Source organism: Staurois parvus, unplaced genomic scaffold (assembly GCF_062004578.1).
Source record: "Staurois parvus isolate SC_StPar_1 unplaced genomic scaffold, SC_StPar_1.0 ptg000002l, whole genome shotgun sequence".
NCBI classification, from domain to species: domain Eukaryota; kingdom Metazoa; phylum Chordata; class Amphibia; order Anura; family Ranidae; genus Staurois; species Staurois parvus.
This window is the reverse complement of record NW_028317798.1, coordinates 1,141,388-1,161,191: the sequence shown is the minus strand read 5'-3', so window position 1 is coordinate 1,161,191 and position 19,804 is coordinate 1,141,388. Positions and strand designations below refer to the sequence as shown.

The following is a 19,804-nucleotide window of genomic DNA, read 5'->3' as shown; positions in this document are numbered from 1 at the left end:
TGAGGTCAGAAGAATGTGACGGCAACCACACAGTTACATATTCAAAGTCACTTCAGAGCTCAATTATTTGTTTTCATTTTCTTGATAAAACTGCGAATGACTAACCCAAGACTGGTCATTTAATTAAAACTTAGTGAGTGAGCTATCACATACTGTCTGCAAACACAGTTTAGACTTCATTGTATAATCAGCTCTCTCTCCTCCCCCAGCACTGTGGTGATAAATCTTTGTGTTTTTTCCCTTGCTGCCTTAATATTATATGAAGCTCTATTGTTAATACATTTAGGTATTTTTTTTTCTTCAAGGCCACTCTGCACCTGTATAAATGTTAAGACTGAGCCTCCATTATAGTGGTGTGAAGACTGAGCTTCCACTATAGTGATATGAAGATTGAGCCTCCACTATAGTGGGAGAATGGGCCACCTGAGGCACATTTCCATGGCAGTGTCTCCATTCTGTTGGGCCTTGTATACTGTGAGTGGGACCCCCCCCCCCCCCCCCACACACACACACACACACACTGAAATCTAATCAGCCTATCCCTGTGCAATATTATTGACTTTGTTTTCAAACAGTCCTTTTTTTCTTACATTACTGTATAATTCGGGGTGGCGAATAAATTCCCAAAAGTAAAACTGCTCAAAACTGAAAGCTTCCAATTGGGTGTTCAGGCTTATTATGCTGATAAAGATACACAGCATACTGGCAGCACTGTAGCTCCTACAAGACAGGGGTTCGTAATGACTGCAACATTGATACCAGTGGATATTTATATTAGGCTCTATTACCCCAAGCTTTTCCTTCCACTACACTAAGGATAGCATGGGTTAGGTCCCAAAACTTGGTAGATATCTCTCAGCCCCAAAGAGCTTTGCCCTCAGGACCCGATTTCACACCCAAGATCTCTAGATGCTTGTTCCCAGGACCTGGATCTGAACCTGCAATCTCTGCTGTGTCTGGTGAGGTCTCTTCTTGCTGAGCCTCCTGGAATACTGGACAGCTCCTTGGACATTTCCTTGTATGATCCTGCCTAGAAAATTCTCTTGAACTTTGAACCCTTTTCTCCTCCCATGAACTTCCTGAATTAAGTCATGTCTCTACATGACTGTTTGACACAGTATTGTGCTCTCCAGCCAATATCTTGATCTTGTCACTCCTGCTGCCATCAGTATTTTTGTTAACACTCATTATCGACCTTCTCTTGTCCCTCAACTGTGCTTCTGCTTGATCCCAACCTGCAACCACTTGTTTCTGACCTTGGCTTGTTTAATGACTATGCTATGCTTTGATCCCTACTGGACCTTCTGGAGGGGCGATCCTGAGAAATGTGGTACGAACATACAGCAAAAGCCATCCCCACCATGAGGAGCTCTGGTGAATACAGGTTTGTGCTTAGACCCTGCACCTCAGGTGAGCTATGTCATCTGCCAGGGTGACCTGCTTGTATACCTATCCTGTTGGTCGGTGTGAGTCCCTCTACAGCTATATTTACTGGTCTCCGAGCCCGTCCCAAGGCCTTGACACTTGTTCAACTTGTTTGTTAAAGCCTGGCCCAACCTATTGCTGACTATCTTCAGGGATTAGGACACATACTGCACCTCCAACACAGTCCTTTGTATAACTCAACAGAGCCTGGTCAATTATACAACTTGAGAAAATCCCACAACACAAACTAAACTAGAAAAAAATTTAAATCAGCAAAAAGTATAGTTTAAATTAGGCTCTAAGGAATTCATACCTATATTCACTTTACTCACAAATGCTCAGTAATTAAAGTAGAATTTGACTTGCATGTACAATGGACACAAAATGTTGCTTCTCCTTTTGCGGTCCACTCATAGGCTGGGACAGGTCCAGGACAGCCTGGGCTCAGAGAATGTAGGTTGAATGACTGAAAAAACATAGCTACAGAAAAAAAGTACTGCAGGGGAATCTCTGGATTGGAAGCAAAAATTGCAGCATAAGCTGGTTTGCTACTTTATCTTTTAATGGGCTTTTTAATTTATCTTATTTTTGAATGGAGTTCTTTAATACTAATTCTTCAAATAAAAACTATACCAAGATATGTATTTGGGAAAGAATTTGTTTTCACTATGGTATAGCAATACATACAGTATTTACATCACTCTTTTACATTGTTCTTGTGTAAAGTTCAGATGGAATCTGCAAAATTTCATAGGGGGACATTTATAAAACAAATTTGTGACAATTAGAAGCAAGTCAGGCTGCCTCTAACCTAGCAAAGTTTCTGTGACAGGATAAACCTAGGTTTACACTAATTCGGTGCGGGCAATACTACAAACCATGCACATTTCCTGCATTGCATTCCAATTCAATGTACATTTTTTGTATTGTTTGTCTATTTTAAAATAATAGATCACCTGGATTACCTGCACTACCTGGACCCTTCCCCTTCTATGTATCAAGCATGTATTGGAGTATTGAGCGGTTTGAATGAAAGGAGGATATGTTCCTTCTTTCATCCCGTATGGGGATACCTCCATAAACATGCAAGCTTTGACCTTCCTTCATCTTGAGGTCCAACTATTTGGTAAGTGACTCTATGCTTTTGATGATCGAGAGTGTTTAACATAGGAGTCTCTCTCTTTGAGTTGAAGCAAAAAAAAAAGAGAGGAGAGAGAGAGGAGAGAGAGGAGAGAGAGAGAGAGAGGAGAGAGAGGAGAGAGAGAGAGAGAGAGAGAGAGAGAGAGGAGAAAGAGGAGAGAGGGGAGAGAGAGAGAGAGAGATGCTGTTTACCGTTACCATTAGAGATGAGCGAATCGAACTTGGCGAAGTGGAATTCGTTTCGAATATTATGAAAAATTTGATTCGCACTGAATCCGAAAATTAGCAAACTTCGGATGCACGAATCAAATTTTTCCCGATCGGCCGATTTTCATCCCTTCTACAGCCGGCAAAAAGTGTCCCTGCAGAGAGCTCCGCTATTTCTGACAGTTCTCTGACAGTTCCTTCACATTTACAGAGGTTGAAACATTGTATCTATTTGTTTCCATTTAGGATACAGATGTTTTTATTCGGAAACAAATAGATACAATGTTTCAACCACTGTAAATGTGAAGGAACTGTCAGAGAACTGTCAGAAATAGCGGAGCTCTCTGCAGATACACTTTTTGCTGTACTGGAATTCTTCTTATTTTCATTCTTCTTCTTTTCATTCTTCTTCTCCTTCTTCTTCTCCTTCTTCTTTTCATTCTTCTTCTCCTTCTTCTTTTCATTCTTCTTCTTCTTCTTATTTTCATTCTTCTTCTTCTTATTTTCATTCTTCTTCTTCTTATTATTTTCATTCTTCTTCTCCTTCTTCTTTTCATTCTTCTTTTCATTCTTCTTCTCCTTCTTCTTTTCATTCTTCTTTTCATTCTTCTTCTCCTTCTTCTTCTTCTCCTTCTTCTTCTTCTTCTCCTTCTTCTTTTCATTCTTCTTCTTATTTTCCTTATTCCTCTTCTTCTTCTTCTTCTTATTTTCATTCTTCTTCTTCTTCTTATTTTCCTTCTTCTTCCTCTTCTTCTTATTTTCCTTCTTCTTCTTCTTCTTCTTCTTATTTTCCTTCTTCTTCTTCTTATTTTCCTTCTTCTTCTTCTTCTTATTTTCCTTCTTCTTCTTCTTCTTCTTCTTATTTTCCTTCTTCTTATTTTCCTTCTTCTTATTTTCCTTCTTCTTCTTCATCCTCATCTTCTTCTTCTTCTTCTTCATCCTCATCTTCTTCTTCTTCTTCTTCTTCATCTTCTTCTTCTTCATCATCTTCTTCTTCATCATCTTCTTCATCATCATCTTCTTCATCATCTTCTTCTTCATCTTCTTCATCTTCTTCTTCATCTTCTTCTTCTTCTTCTTCATCTTCTTCTTCATCTTCTTCTTCATCTTCTTCTTCTTCTTCATCTTCTTCTTCATCTTCTTCGTCGTGCCCCGTGACTGCCCAAATGAGTGAAGTGTGCGGTGATTCTAAGATCGACGGCACTCATCTGCATGTCATACTGACTGACAGTATTATTTCTCTTCCCCAGCAGACTCCAAGGGCATTTAAATTAAAGGTACAGTGTTCTGCACTAATATAAAGGCTCTCTGAAGCCTAGAAACCCTTTTAATAAGTTAAATTCGCAACGAATAAATTCGCATCGAATCAAATTTATTCCGCAAATTCGGCGAATCAGCCGAATCGAATTTTTGAATAATTCGCTCATCTCTAGTTACCATATACGTTGGTTTGTTTTTTTTTCCCATGTACTATTTTAGACAAATTGACCACCGCCAGTCCTTTTCTGACATTTTTTACATGTAAAAATCAACATTTCTTTTAAAGTTACTTAGAACCCTCAAACATTATATTCTTATATTTTTATTATATTTTTTTTAAGCAGAGGCCCTAAAGAAGAAAATTGGTGCGTTTTGACATTTTTTTATGTATTTGGGCAGCGGTTTTTCAAACACTATTTTTGGGGAAAAAATATATTTTAATAAATTTTAATGCATAAACCACAATAAAATACACAACTTTTTGATAAAATATAAAAGATGATGTTATGCCGAGTAAATAGATTCCTAACATGTCACGCTTTCAAAAAAAAATGCACACGCTCTATGGAATGGCACCAAACTATGGTACTTAACAAATTTCCATGAGAAAAACTTTAAAAGCATTTAAAGGTTGTAAGTTTTGAGTTACACAGGAGGTGCTAGAATTATTGTTCTCACTCTGATGTTCACATCGATACCTTACATGTGTGGTGGGATCGTTGTCTATGTATCCGTGCTGGACCGGCACCTGCCTTTCGCCTTTGCACGCAAGCATGGTGGGACTGGGGGGGCACTTAAATTTTTTTTCTCTATTTTGTTTGAATTCTTTTTTTTACGCTGTCTCCTTAAATGTTTTCTTTGACCACTTGTATTGCTATCACAGGGAATGTAAACATCCCTTGTGACAGCAATAAGAAATGATAGGTCCTTTTTAATGAGATATCTATGATCTATTAGACCCAAGATGTCTACTCTGCCCTTAAAAGCATCGGATCAAACCTGGATTGGTTTGATTTGATTCTTTCACAAGCTAAAAATAGTTTGTATAGAAAGACCCAAAACAAGAAGTGACAAAATACTTGTTGCTTCCGGTTTCTAATGCCATAGAGATGAGTGGGCAAGATTCGATCTCTGAGCACCTCTAGGGTAAGCCAGCGGATCTGCTGGTTTCAGTCCCTGGCTGAGGAGACAGGAGAGCCCAAAGAGGCACCACCTGTAAATCCAATCCACCGGCTAATCAGCCATCAGGATTGCTTTTACAAGAAAGAGCATCGCCAGCTCTAAAAATTATACTGGAATTATGCCTGTAGCTGCAGGCATAACCACTACATATAACCACTAGACATGTGCAGGTCGTTTTGTTCCAAATCTAAATTCGGCCAAACTTTTCATTACTTGGAGATTAGGATGGAGATTAGGATGTACCTTATTACAATGGTAATGAATTTAAACAAATCCAAAATAACTAAACAAAATTTTGTGTGAAATTCAAATTGAATTCGAATCGCATTCACAAAAGCAAATTCGAAATATAAACATATTGCTGACTATTGTTGATTTCCTTCAAAGACTGTGTATTATTGTTAGAATATAGCAGTTTTCCAAAATTCAAATTTTGAAAAGAATAAAATAGAAGAAAACAGAATAGAATAGAACAGAGTAAAACAAAACAGAATAGAATTGAATGGAAAATAATAAAAGAAAATTGGTCTTTTCACAAGATCTGAAGCTCTGGCTCCCCATTGTTAATTAGTGGCTGCAGGGGAGAGGAGGAAGTGCAGACAACGACTGGAACATTGGAGCCTATAGGTGACATCACCAGAATTCTCCGTTGTTATTGAGCGCTCCCTGCTCTCCTCTACAGCTGTCATTCTCTGATGCAGGCAATCATGTGATCGGACTGGAGAGGGCTGAAAATGGATAAGTATACACTTTTCTTTTGGATGGATTAGGTAGCGAGAGAGGGGATGGACATTTTTAAATGTGTTTAGTTGTAGGCAGGAATTCACTTTAACTGATGCAGCCCATGTGGGCTTTAAGTGAGATAGAGTTTCTTTAAGCAGAAATCTAACCTACCTACTAGTATTTTATAATACAGCAAAAAAATACAAAAAAGTAATAAAAAAAGAATAAAATAAATTAGAATAGAAAATAAAGGAATAGAATAGAAAAAGATTGAATAAAATAGAATATAAAATAAGAGAAGATAATAAAAAAGAAGAGAAGAGAATAGAAAAGAATAAAATATAAAATAAAATAATAGAATAGAAAAAAAGAATAGAATAAAATAGACCAAAAATAAAGGAATAGAATATAAAGGAATAGAAGAGAATAGAAAATAATAAAATAGAAAATAAAAGAATAGAATACAAAAAAATAGAATAGAATAGAAAGAATATACCCATCCTCTTAAATTCGAATTTCAAATTTCGAATAGAATAGTACCAGCTATGAATTCAGATTCAATATTTTCAGCTCAAATTCGATTCAAATACTTTGAATCCATTGGAAAAATTAAAATCCGGTCAAAAACAAACTAAACTAATTTTATTACAAATGCAACTAAATGAAATTCGTAACTTAACAAATCGATAAGAAACAAAACAAAACAATTTTCTTCGTTCTGCACATGTCTAATAACCACTTGATGTACATGTACATTACCCAGTCTCAAAGTGGTTAAAGCTAGGGTGCAATTTAAGGGGAAGATAAGGATGTCATGCTCTATACTCAGAGAAAAGATGCAAGCCAGAGAATTTGATGTCTGAGCCAGCAGTGGACTTGTACTCAAGAAAGCTGGCAGTGGGGATCTAAGTTGGGTTGGCTTTTGTTGGTCTTTATACACCTCAGATATGGAAGAACACCTCCCAACCCTCCTAACAATGCAGTATTTGATGTCTGAGTAGACAGTCAGAAGGCCTGATTGTTGAGGAGGCACTTGCTTGCTTGCAAGTATCAACTTTTTCAGGAATTTGAAGGAAACTCAGAACATTTAGGAAATGCATCCACACATGGGTGGCATTTAGGGATAGGTATGTACAGTCACCTCACAGTTCCTGCAGTGAACCTTTTACTTTAGCTATATGGGTTTACTTTAAGTACTTAAAAGGTAAATGTTATAACAAAACAGGAAACATCTAATATTAAATATATACTGAACGAGGGTGCGTTTCCCTATGCACCATCTGCCCAACTGAAGAATCAAAAATATAACCTTTATTCAAATATATAAAAAAATGTATGCTCAGCTGTAAAGCCTATTGGAGTGGAATGTACTGCACACACCAATATAACTGGATACCATTGCAATTATTTACCTTACATCCAAATGGTTAATAACTGGCCATTTTACCATCATGTGCAGCTGAGCACAACTTCCAGCCACTATGTGACCTATTTTAATTCTTTATATTTCCTGACGAAGCTCTATTTTCTGGAGCGAAACATGTAGAGTTTCTTTTTTTTCTTTGGGTCTTTCTTTGGGAGCACTTTTTGAATGCACATGCTATTCACTCCTCTCTCCCCCCTTTTTTTGGAGAGGTCTGTACTGCATTTTACAGTGCATCATTTGCATTCCTCAAGACATTGAGGTATTTTTGTTGGATATGGTGATGTATGGGGCTTATCCATGAGAGGCCGACATTTAAGCTCATGGATGAGTGTACCCATATTACATATCTGTAGCAAGATAGATTATACTATCCAATTAGTTTTATCCATGGGGTAACTCCATTTCCTTAACAGAGATTATATATTCAAGCTGATAGGCTTATGATCAAACTACAGTGCCTCTTTGTATGCCGTCACTTTATCTAAAATGGTATGGTTTTGGATTTGGTCTGGTGTTATTAACCATTTGGATGTAAGGTAAATAATTGCAATGGTATCCAGTTATATTGTTGTGCACAGTACATTTCACTCCAATAGGCATTAATTACAGCTGAGCATACATTTTTTATATATTTGAATAAAGGTTATATTTTTGATTCATCAGTTGGTCAGATGGTGCATAGGGAAATGCACCCTCATCCAGTATAGATTTGTTATTTGCCAAAAATGATGATTTATAATTAGGGCTTAGTTCAATAGCTAACATCTAATATTAGTCAAATCCAAAAGCCATTATACTACCCATTATATCATTAGCACATAAACAAAGTCACCAACTGGCTATGATTTTCAACATCACAGGACAATAATGAATGCCAGAACTTTCATTTAGGACTTCAGAGTAGTTCACAGGGCTGGGACAAGGGGTGGGCAGAAGTGGAGGCTGCCCTGGGCATTGTGGTATCATATGAGGTTGGGGGGGGGCACCACAAGGAGATTGGGGGGAGAGGATTTGTCTTGAAAAGGGGAATTGGGGGGGGGGGGTCAAGGGATGAGAATTGCTCTAGGAGGTGAAATTTGGGGAGCTGTGCTAGGAGTTGTGATTTGGGGGGATTTGTGTTTGGATGGGGGATTTGTGCTACTAGGGATGATTAGGGGATATTTGTGCTAGGGGGGAAGTTTGTGGGAGGGAATTGTGCTAGGTTGGGGGATTGGGGGAAAGGAATTTGTGCTGGAAAGGGGGGATTTGGAGTGGGGGGGGGTGCTTGGAGTAGGAAATATAAGGGTAAAGGATTTGTACCAGGAGGGGGACTTTTTTTTGGAGGGGTGATTTGTGCTGGGGGGGATGGGGGGCATTGCCATAATGGGCTCTTGATGCATCTGCCCAAAACATGCATTGAAAAGACGCTAAGAAGCCTTTCAACGCACACACTGGAAATGGTGGTAGGAGAGGAAATGTGTTGGGGGGATTAGAGAAAGGGAATTTGTGCTGAAGGGGGGAGATTTGTGCTTGAAGGGGAAATTTGAGAGGTAGAAGATTTAGTAGGGATGATGGGATGATTGGGGGGGGGGGGGTATCTGTGCTAGGAGGGGAAATTTGTAGGGGATTTGTGCTAGTTTGGGGGATTGAGGGAAGGGAATTTGTGCTGGGAGGAGAAATTTGAGGAGTAGATGATTTGTGCTAGATGGGGGATTGTTTTTTTGGAGGGGAGATTTGTGCTGGGGGGTATGGGGGCAAATATTTTTTCTGGGAGGGGGGATTTCATCAGGGGGTGGATTTGTACTCTGAGGAGGGGGAATTTATGCTTGGGGTAAGCATGCAGATTAGCACTTGATTTTTTTCTTGAGAGGGGGATTTTCACTTACACATAATGCTCATACATCTGGGAGTGGGGGGGAGGGTGCAATTTGGCATGTTCACCCTTGGCTCTAGATGACCTTGCTCTGACACTGGTAGTTCTCACCAACTTTATTTCAAGCCCACATTTCAAGAAATGAAAAATATTCTGCACTCACCGAGACTGAAGAGTATGAGAAATTTCAGGCACACAAACTCCTGTCTGTCCACCTGTAGGGAATGTAGAAGAATGACGAGCTCCTGTGCTCTAAGAACCAGGTTATTCAGCGTGGATCCAGCCTGGACTGCAATGGATGACAGCTCAATCTAAAAAAACAAAAGACCACATGAAGTATAAACGCCACTCTTCATTTTTAATGGCTAAACAATATTGTATGGACTTTAAATATTTAAAGGAGAACTGCAATTAGCCAAAATCTCTTTCAGGTTTTCTGTAATTTTTTTCCAGGAATTCTGGGGATGCAATGGGCTTGATTTATTAAAGTCAATGAACAAATGCAGGGATATATGATTATGAAAAGCTTGCATTACAGGCTCACACAAGCACACAGCTGCAGACATGTATAAAGTGAATGCAATCTCAGAATTTACTATATCTAGCAAATTGCACATTTCTGTTCAGTGTATATGGTGCCATCTTAGTTTGATGTTGAATTTACAAAAAATTTTGAATTTTGTGCCTTTCATTGTACCACACTGTGAGTTTATAATACGGTGCTCCAACAACATGCTTTTGGAGTAAAAGAGGCAGCATATATTGCACGTGGGTCTCTACGAATTGTCCTCCTTCAGTTAGCCAGGATAGGAAGTCCAATAGTCGATTAAAGGAGCACACACAGCAGGTTGACAACGCTGCTGCTAACTGCAAAGAAGTAGCTTCAAGTGATCATAAGCCCCCGTTCCCACCAATGCAATTTGATAGTTCAAAATTGCCTGACAATTTGCACCCTATTTAAAACAATTCATGTTGGTGCGACTTGCACCAATTTTGCAATATTTTTGGCAATTTCATGTGCAACTTGCATTGATGTCTGTGCATGAAGTCGCACAGATGTTAGCAAGCTGCACATGAAATCGCCCTGACTTTGAAATCATACTACTTCAGCTGTTAATTTAATAAGTTTTAAATCAAAGTAACAAAAATGTTTTTTTCCACAAAATTTTTATTTTGTTTATATAGTAAAAAAAAAAGCAAATAAATATAAATAAATACCATCAAACGAAGGCTCTATCGGCATACAATTAAGTTGGGTACAGTTTTACATTACCAAGCATTTGGCAAGCTATCACAGCACTGTAAACTGAGCATACTGGTACTGAGGTAGTCAAAGATGAAATGTATTACATTTATACATTTACAGTAGTACTCAACTCTAAATATGGACCCATAATAAGTTTTGAACAATAATTCAAGAATTTCATACACAAAACGTTTAAAGACCTGATCACTAAAAAACAGCTAATGATCACCAAAAATCAAATTACAACATGTTTCTCATTTTTATAACTTGCTCAAAATTCATAATTTTCTCTCCAATCACTCCAGCATACCAACCATCTCTGGTACCAACTACATACCAGCTAATTTATCACAGTTCATTGGTCATCATTTGCAAAAATGTGTTAAGAATCTCCCCTCTCCTTATACGTGAATGATATGCCCTTACAGAAGAAGCATTCAATGAGACTGGACAATGATCACAAGATACTACAATTGGCAAACACTAAAGAGAAGAAGATTCCCAGTTACACCCCAAACTTTATAAAAAAATACAGAACTCAGCATAAAATTTAATGAAAATAATATACACGTTGGCATATATTGGCATAGCTGATCCAATTTTAAAGCACAAATTCCCTAACCAATCTAAATTAACTTTATGTAGAGCTAACACTTTAAAAAATACACTGACACCTGACCACATTTGCAAGAAATAGGAGCTGAAGCTACAAACCTCTTAGAATGTAGGATGCTACGAATGTTTTAACCCAATATTCCTCGGCTGTGATATTATTACTACCAAGACCAACATGGTGACTTCACAAAAAATATGGTACTATCCAGCCAATAAAAACCTTTGTAAATGGTACTTCCCAATACACAGTATCATCAACCATGTGAGTTAAAATAAGTGGACAGAGCAATTAAAACATTTTTCCAAAGACTGAACACACATACTGTATATCTAGATTTACCAAAGCATCTCAAGACATTTTGACATCTTCCATCAGGGAAATTTTAGTTTGCTAATAGGAACTAAGAATGCGTGAACCAGGTAAAATTTGGTCTGTGGGAATTTAGGTGAACCCACAGCGAAGTTCAGCCTTGGTGGCCAGGAAAGAAATGACAACATATATGTGGCCCCCTATTTCTATACCATACAAGACCACATGCTGTTCAACATTAGATGGGTACCCACCACCCAACAATGCTACATCACTGCACTTCGGCCCACTAAAGATCCCAACTCTTCTGCAGTGTAAAACCAGCAGAGATCCCAGGTGATGTTAACCAAATATGGTTATCACAATTCCCATGATCCTTATGGCTGCTTTATTTAACTTCTAGCACCGGGAAATTTTGGAGGGTGAACTGCCAAATATGCCCAGTTTGTTTAGCAGTTCAACACATCATGAACATGCTGGGTTCAGGTCAAAGTACCGTTCTACCCAAAGCTCACCCATCCTAGCAACCACGATCAAACATTTTTACAATTCTCATTACCACGTATATAGAAAAACTGTGTCAAAAAGAAACTTTCAGGATCTACCATTTGAACACACTGTGTCTATACAGACTGAGATTGTAAACTAGATTGTACTAGATTGTAAGCTCGAAAGAGCAGGGCCCTCAAACCCCTCGTATACTGTTTTGTTACTGTATTGTCTCATGTACTGTCCCCCACTACTCTGTACAGTGCTGAGCAAACTTTCTGGCACTATATAAATACTGTATAATATTAATAATAATAATAGTATTGCATTTATTCATTTGTCTGATGTCATCTGGTAAAAACACATCTCCTCTAATATCAGTTTTATCTAATTTAAATAGCCCATTACATTCTTTCTTTAAATTATATACTTTAATTAGTACAGCTATACAGCACATTCCACATCTTGCCTTCAGTTACTGCACTCGCACAATATTCACTTCTTAAATGCAACTATGCATGCAATAATAACCCCGCATCATTCATTAGTATGTACTCATTTATTGTTTATTCTCTCTTTCATTCTTTCATTCTTTTCCTTTTTTTTTTTGCTTTGCCTCACTTTTTCCAATGACTCTCATCATTTGCATATTTTATTCTTATTTGTGCTTTAGGTAAACATTATTGGAACATTTCATTCACATACAGTTGCAAGAAAAAGTATGTGAACCCCTTGGGATTACGTGGAGTTTTGCATGAATTGGGCATAAAATGTGCTCTGAACGTCATCTAAGTTACAACAATAGAAGAACAGTTTGCTGAACATAATACTACACAAACATTAGATGTTGCCATGGTTTAATTGCACATAACATGTAAACATTCACAGTGCAGGGAGGAAAAAGTATGTAAGGCCCTAGCTTAATGACTTCTCCCAGAGCTAATTGGAGCCAGGAGTGAGCCAACCTTGACTCCAATCAGTGTGATGATATTGGATGTGTTGCTGACAGCTGTCCTGCCCTTAAAAAACACACACCTGTTTTGGGTTTACTGGTTTCAAGAAGCACTGTCTGATGTGAACCATGCCTCGCAGAAAAGAGCTCTCAGAAGACCTACGATCAAGAATTGTTGACTTGCATGAAGCTGGAAAGGGTTACAAAAGTATCTGCAAAAGCCTTGATGTTCATGTGTCCACGGTAAGACAGACTGTCTACAAATGGAGAAAGTTTAGCACTGTTGCTACTCTCCCTAGGCATGGTCGTCCTGTAAAAATGACTGCAAGAGCACAGCGCAGAATGCTGCATGAGGTAAAGAAGAATCCCAGAGTGTCAGCTAAAGACCTACAGAAATCTCTGGCACATGCTAACATTTTTGTTGACACATCTACAATAAGGAAAACATTAAACAAGAATGGAGTACATGGGAGGACACCACGGAGGAAGCCATTGCTGTCCAAAAAGAATATTGCAGCACGTTTGAAGTTTGAAAAAGAGCACCTGGATGTTCCACAGCACTACTGGCAAAATATAATGTGGACAGATGAGACCAAGATTGAGTTGAGTTGAGATTGAGTTGAGTTTGGTTGAGGTTATTGCTGCCAAATGAGGGTCAACCAGTTATTAAGTCCAAAGGTTCACATACTTTTTCCTCCCTGCACTGTGAATGTTTGCATGTTATGTGCAATTAAACCATGGCAACATCTAATGTTTGTGTAGTATTATGTTCAGCAGACTGTGTTCTTCTATTGTTGTGACTTAGATGACGTTCAGAGCACATTTTATGCCCAATTCATGCAAAACTCCACATAATCCCAAGGGGTTCACATACTTTTTCTTGCAACTGTAACTTACCCTGATGTTGCTCTTCATATAAATATGTAATTTTATATCATAATGTATTAAATAGTTTTGTAACATTTTATCTTCATAGAGTACCTTGATGTCACACTTCATATAAATATTTTTCATATTCAATCTTTTGTCTCACCTTATACAAATAGTTTAGTCATGTTTTATTTCCATAACTTATATTTGTTACACTGTAAACAGTTGGTACCATTTTTACCCTTGTTTATTAGTTACACACGTCAATAAATTGCATCAGGCCTATTTCACTAGAAATATACACATACGGTGCGCATAGTGGGGAATCGAGCCTCCCGGACACTGCTCCCGGCCCGCCATGGTCCCGCAACTCGGCTGGTCACCATAGCAACTCCCCTGGTACCTGTAAGAATGGTCATCAGCCACCCATGAAGCCGATCAAAGAGGCCCTGGCTTGGGCTTCTTCCAAGATGGCCGTCACCCTTGCATCCCTCACACCCTTGCACCACTGCAGGATGCTCATCCCAGATCCCACTCCATGTCTGATGGTGAGTCTGACTCTGACCTAGGGACCCCCCAACACACCTACCACTGAACTTTCTCCTCCTGACCTTCTCAAATAATTTGAGTGGATGCTACACAAAGCCCTGAAACAGACCTCGGACCGCATTACTGACAAGCTGTCTAAGGAAATCCATGAATTGGGGTAGTGCACCTCTGACCTTGAACACCAGGTCGACGACCTCGACACTACAGTCCAAACCCACTCTGTCGATATTGAACTCCTCCGTGATGAAAATGTGACTCTGCAGGCCTGTTTGGAGGACTTTGAAAATAGGGCCCGCTGCTCAAATTTACACATCCGCACCCTACCAGAATCCATCATGAATGTTCTATCCACAGTAATGGCCCTTTTTCAAAAATTGGCCCCGGTGATCCCCATAGAACGCTTTGAGATGGATAGAGTTCATAGAGCGCTAGCTCCACGTTGCCCAGATGGCCCGCCACGTGATATTATCGCAAAATTTCACTATTTCCGCACAAAGGAACAGCTCCTACAAGCAGCTCGGTCAACAGGCTCCTTGATGTTTCAGGGTCAACCCTATTTTTCAAGATTTGTGCCCGACGACGATTGCTAAACGCAGAGCTATGAAGCCTCATCTTCAGGTCCTTCAGCAGCACGGCATTGCCTACAGATGGAGCTTCCCATTTGCGGTCTGCTTCTCCTTCTATTACCACGATTATGTCTGGAGTTCTCCAGAAGACCTCCTCGACACGCTGCAGAACCTTCAGTTGCAACCTCCTGTGGCCTCACCAGATGGCTCCCGTCGTCGGTCACCATCATACTCCCCTAGAAAAAGTCTCCCCTCTCACTCCACCACAGGTCAGCTCAGCTCTTATAAAAGAGGATGCTACTCTTCTCCTGCTGCAGCACCACCAGACTCTATGGATTGACTCCTAATAGTATCTTTGGACCTATCCATTTGCTCCCTGCCGGGCTGTGTCCACTTTTTGGATCGATTCCCTCGGTCCCCTCATCACAATTTGCAGAGGATGGCCTTTTCCCTTTCAGTTGGTTGACCTGGTTTTCCTTGATAATTTGTTTTGACTGCTTGGTTTCTAATTATGTTTGCTTAATATAGTGCTAATGTTATCTCTTTTTGGCTTGTTTTCATGACACGTAGTGGCTATGGTGGCACCGGTTTACATGCACGGGAGCCCCGAATCCAGCTAAACATGAACCTGCACTATTTATCCACCTTGACGTCCCCAATGGGTAACGTTCTCAGGGTGTGCTGCCTGGTTCCGGGACTTCCCTGACTTGCAGGGAGCCTGGGCTCTCGCTGTTTCAGCTGGAGTCTACAGACTTCTGTTTATTTTTGGGCTGCCTTTCCCCCTATGCTTGTTTCTGCATACCCACCACTAGCCCATACAGCACCGTGTTTTTTTTACTGCATGGGCTACTCTTGGTCCTTGGTTTTCTCCGCTGTGCGGGTAACTCAGGGACCACCATTTGGGACATAGCAGCCCCTTTTTGTTTCTGTTTGGTTTTACATGCTGTTTCTCCTCTCCCTTTTGCTCTCTCGTGTGACTTCCCTGTTCCTCTCTTCATGTACACTCATACAAGGACCTCCCACTCCTTACCGGACCTAATCTTCCCCCCATGGGTTCCCTGAATCTCCTTACCCTGAATGTACAGGGTCCTAATGTCCTGCAGAAATGTAATAAAGCCTTTTGTTCATTTGCTTCATAAAAGGCGCATATCGTCTGCCTTCAGCAGACACACTTTTCCACCACTTCCACCCCAAAATGTTTTGGCCCCCACTATCCACAAGTTGTCACTACTTTCGCTAAATCTAAGTGTAGAGGTGTCCTCATAGCCTTCCATCGCACCACCCCTTTTACACTTCATACCGAGATCAGAGACCCTGAAGGTTGCTTTCTCCTCTTGTAGGGTTTGCTCCTTGACTCTGAAGTCACTGTTACTTACTATGCTCCCAATCAGGGCCCAATGCTGTTCCTCTCCCAACTACTGACACTCACAGAAATGCGGCACACTGCTTGTTTGCGGCAACTCAAACTGCACTCTATACTCTTTTTTAGACAAGTCACCACAACTGCTTCTTCTGTTGGCCCCCAAACTCTCCTTTCAACACCTCCTGCACAGTCACTCTCTAATTGACACGTGTAGAGAGCTTAATCTGGTGAAATGTCGATACACTTTCTACTCTTATTCTCACGAATCGTTTTCATGCATCGATCACATCTTCATGACTGTCAGCTCTTCTTCCCGGCTCGTCGCCTCTGACATCCTCCCAATACCTTGGTCTGACCATAGTGCAGTCATCACATCAATCGCATCCCTAGCTCTTTCGGCCACTGATCCCTCCTGGGTCATCAATGACAAACTACTGTCCCATCCATCTCACAGTTTGGCTATAAAGATTGCTCTTAAAGAATACTTAACTCCACTCCGGAAATTTCTCCTCTCCTTCTGTGGGAGGCGCATAAACCCGTTGTCCGAGGGTTTTGTATCAGTAAACATCTTTTCTAAATAAAGAGAAATGCCAGCTTTGCTCCCCTTCCGGAAATGAAATACAACCAGTCACACCAGGCCTTCCAGAGCAGTCTGACTTCCGGTACCCGAAAAGCTTTGGAGAAATCTCGTTTGGAATTGGATCTCTTTCTCACAGATCAGGCAGAACTTTCCCTCCGTAGGTCTCAGCATAAATATTATACCAAAGTGAACAAACTGGACACATTTTAGCCCTTTCACTTCGTAGACTTGACCGAACTACTAAACCGATCCGATTGCGCATATCTCCAGACGATTACACTAGCAACCCAGTGAGAAACATAGAAATTTTCCATAAGCACTTATCTCAACTTCTCGCAACTTCCCCCACTTGCTTCTTGTCCTTAGATATTCGGAAAGCTTTCGACATGGTATCGTGGCCTTATCTTGACTCTTTCCTGTGTCGCTGGGACTTTGGATCTCATTTTTTGGCATGGATTTCCTCTTTATATTGCGCACCATCGGCTAGAGTCAGATACCTAGGGCATAAATCAGCATCGTTTCCAATCCATTGCGGCACCCGTCAAAGTTGCCTACTTTCTCCCTTGCATTTTGCCCTGGCCATAGAGCCTTTGGCCTTGCTGATAAGATCCAATCCAGATATACAAGGACTTGAACTAGGAGTATCTCACCACAAGCTTTGCCTCTGTGCGGACGACGTGCTCCTCTTTCTCACCTCTCCATTGACATCCACTCCAACTCTACTTCGGCTCCTCCAGGATATTGGCAATATCTCTGGCCTTCACGTTAACACCCAGAAGTCAACTGCGCTCAATATCTCTCTACCTCCCATGGACTTGGCTCATCTGCAACAGGTTTTACCTTGTTTGTTATCCCTTTTTAGGCATTAAACTAAATCCTAGCCTATACAGTCAACTATTTACCAATGTTGGCCCACCTTTCTGGTCTCATGACCAAATGATCCTCCTTACCATTGGCCTGGATGGGCAGGATCACTGTTGTGGAAATGTCAATTCTTCCCAAAATATTGTATTCGTTTAGAGTGCTACCTATTCCTGTACCTGCACACTTTCTACGTATCCTACAATGACGAGTGTACACATATATCTGGGGCTCCACCCGTCCTTGTGTACCTTGCGCTACCATACACAAATCTAAGCTCACGGGTGGCCTAGGCCTCCCAGATTTTGCTAAGTATTACCAAGTAACGCATCTCGCACAATTGCCCAAATATCACGCAACTCAAGAAATCCTCCAATGAGTCATTCTCGATTCGATTGATTGTGACCCCCTCTCAGTTACCAATCTATGGCTTCACCCATCAGATTGCCATCCGCCCAATAACATCCCATTAGTTCTCACTTTGGGACAGACTAAAATCCCATTATTCCCTTCAGTCGCCGCATAACCCCCTACTCTCATATCTACGAAACCCAGCCTTCCCCTCGACTTGGTCTTCACCATGATCCTTCAAACACTGGTCCTCAGTGAATCTGCTTTGTACTCACCATTTTATAACCAGTGGAGGCTTTAAACCCTTCTCTACTCTCCGTGAGTTGCACTCTTTACAAACGTCGGAAATATTTAAATACCTTCAGTTACAGCATTTCTATGCACCTCTGTCTGTCCATTCCCGCTCAGCTCGTTCAATGTCTTTCTTTGAACGATCCTGTGATAGAGACCCACATAGACGAGGTCTTATTTCTGATATCTATATCTTCTCTCTGAGACCTCGTCCAACCCTACTTATATCGTTAGGGGGGAGAAAGACCTGGGACTCCAAATGAGCCCTACAGACTGGGACCACATTTGGTCTGCTACCAAATCCTCCTCACAGTTTGGAGACTAATTACAAGGTTTTGACTAGATGGTATCTGGTCCCGGCGAGGATTGCTAAATATACCTCTAATTACTCTTCTGAATGTTTTGCGTTGTCCTATCCTCTGGATACTGATTCAGACTCGTGCTCTCCACAGACTGGAAGAGCCTGGTGGGGCCCCAGCGGGTACAGACGCAGTGCCGGTCACCCGTTGAAGAATGAAACTCTCTCAGTTGATGGTGCCAACAGAATCATGGAGCCTTTAAGCCTGCAGAACCTGTGGGGCGCATGAGTCTGAACCAGTATCCAGAGGAAGGGAATCCCTGTAAACAGGTGGCTGACCCTATCCATCCTAAAGGGGCCACTGGAGCAGACATCATCCATTGACTGTAGAGCTGCCCATTCCTAGACAGATGTTCCATGTGACCTACCATACATCACTACCCTAAGTTCCTGAGGTGGATACATTATTGTGCATAATCCATGCGCATCTGGTAAGCGCGCAATCCTATCATTTTTCCGAAGCACCTTTATATTGATATTGGCATACTCCTGGATTTATCATATCTTTACAGACTGATCCACATCCAGTTTCTACTGCGATCTTATCTTTATTTACCCTAGCGCTGCACTTTATTATTTATTGTACGTTTAAGGTTTTATTTGAGTTACCTGAGTGTGTTGGTTGCTATACTGGAGAGCGCTCGCTACCATTGTCTTATTGCTGGTTCAAAGATTCTCTATTCTCTCCTGGAAGTCACACGTCCTCTCTCTCTCTCTCCCTCACTTTTAGTCTCTTCTAATTCTCCCACCCTTTCTTTTTTCCTTTTCTCCTTTTTCCTTTTTATTCTTCCAGTCCACCTTTGCCCCTTCCTCATGTTTCATACGGAACCTCCAATTGGTCATTGGAAACAGTGCTCTATCTCTGTTGTACATTTAGAGGCTATCTTCCCATGTACCACAGTGTCCCTTCATGTTTTTATATGGTTCCTTGTTACAAGATTTTCATGCAATGATCTTCCTGTTTTTGGACTGTCCTACTTCTGTTTCTTTTTATGTTTTTGAAAACAATAAAAGGTTTGAACAAGAAATATACACATACAACCCATAGACACACCCACAGTCATTCTCAAACTTCTAATCACACCCCCACGTTATTCCAACACTCCAGCCATATCTCAGTTGCTAGGGATTCCCACTCCCACTTTGTCACACGTTTGTCAGTTCATGGGCACCTGACATGGCACACTC

The 19,804-nt window shown here is 40.6% G+C and overlaps 1 protein-coding gene across 1 annotated transcript in view; it reads right to left on the bottom strand.

Annotated features, from left to right (window-relative positions):
- LOC149474723 (steroidogenic factor 1-like) overlaps positions 1 to 19,804 on the bottom strand; it is a 268,368-nt gene that overhangs the window by 55,219 nt on the left and 193,345 nt on the right. Inside the window, exon 6 of the mRNA XM_089668814.1 lies at positions 9,379 to 9,526. Within this exon, the coding sequence (XP_089524940.1) occupies positions 9,379 to 9,526 (148 nt within the window). The remainder of the gene's footprint in view (positions 1 to 9,378; positions 9,527 to 19,804) is intronic.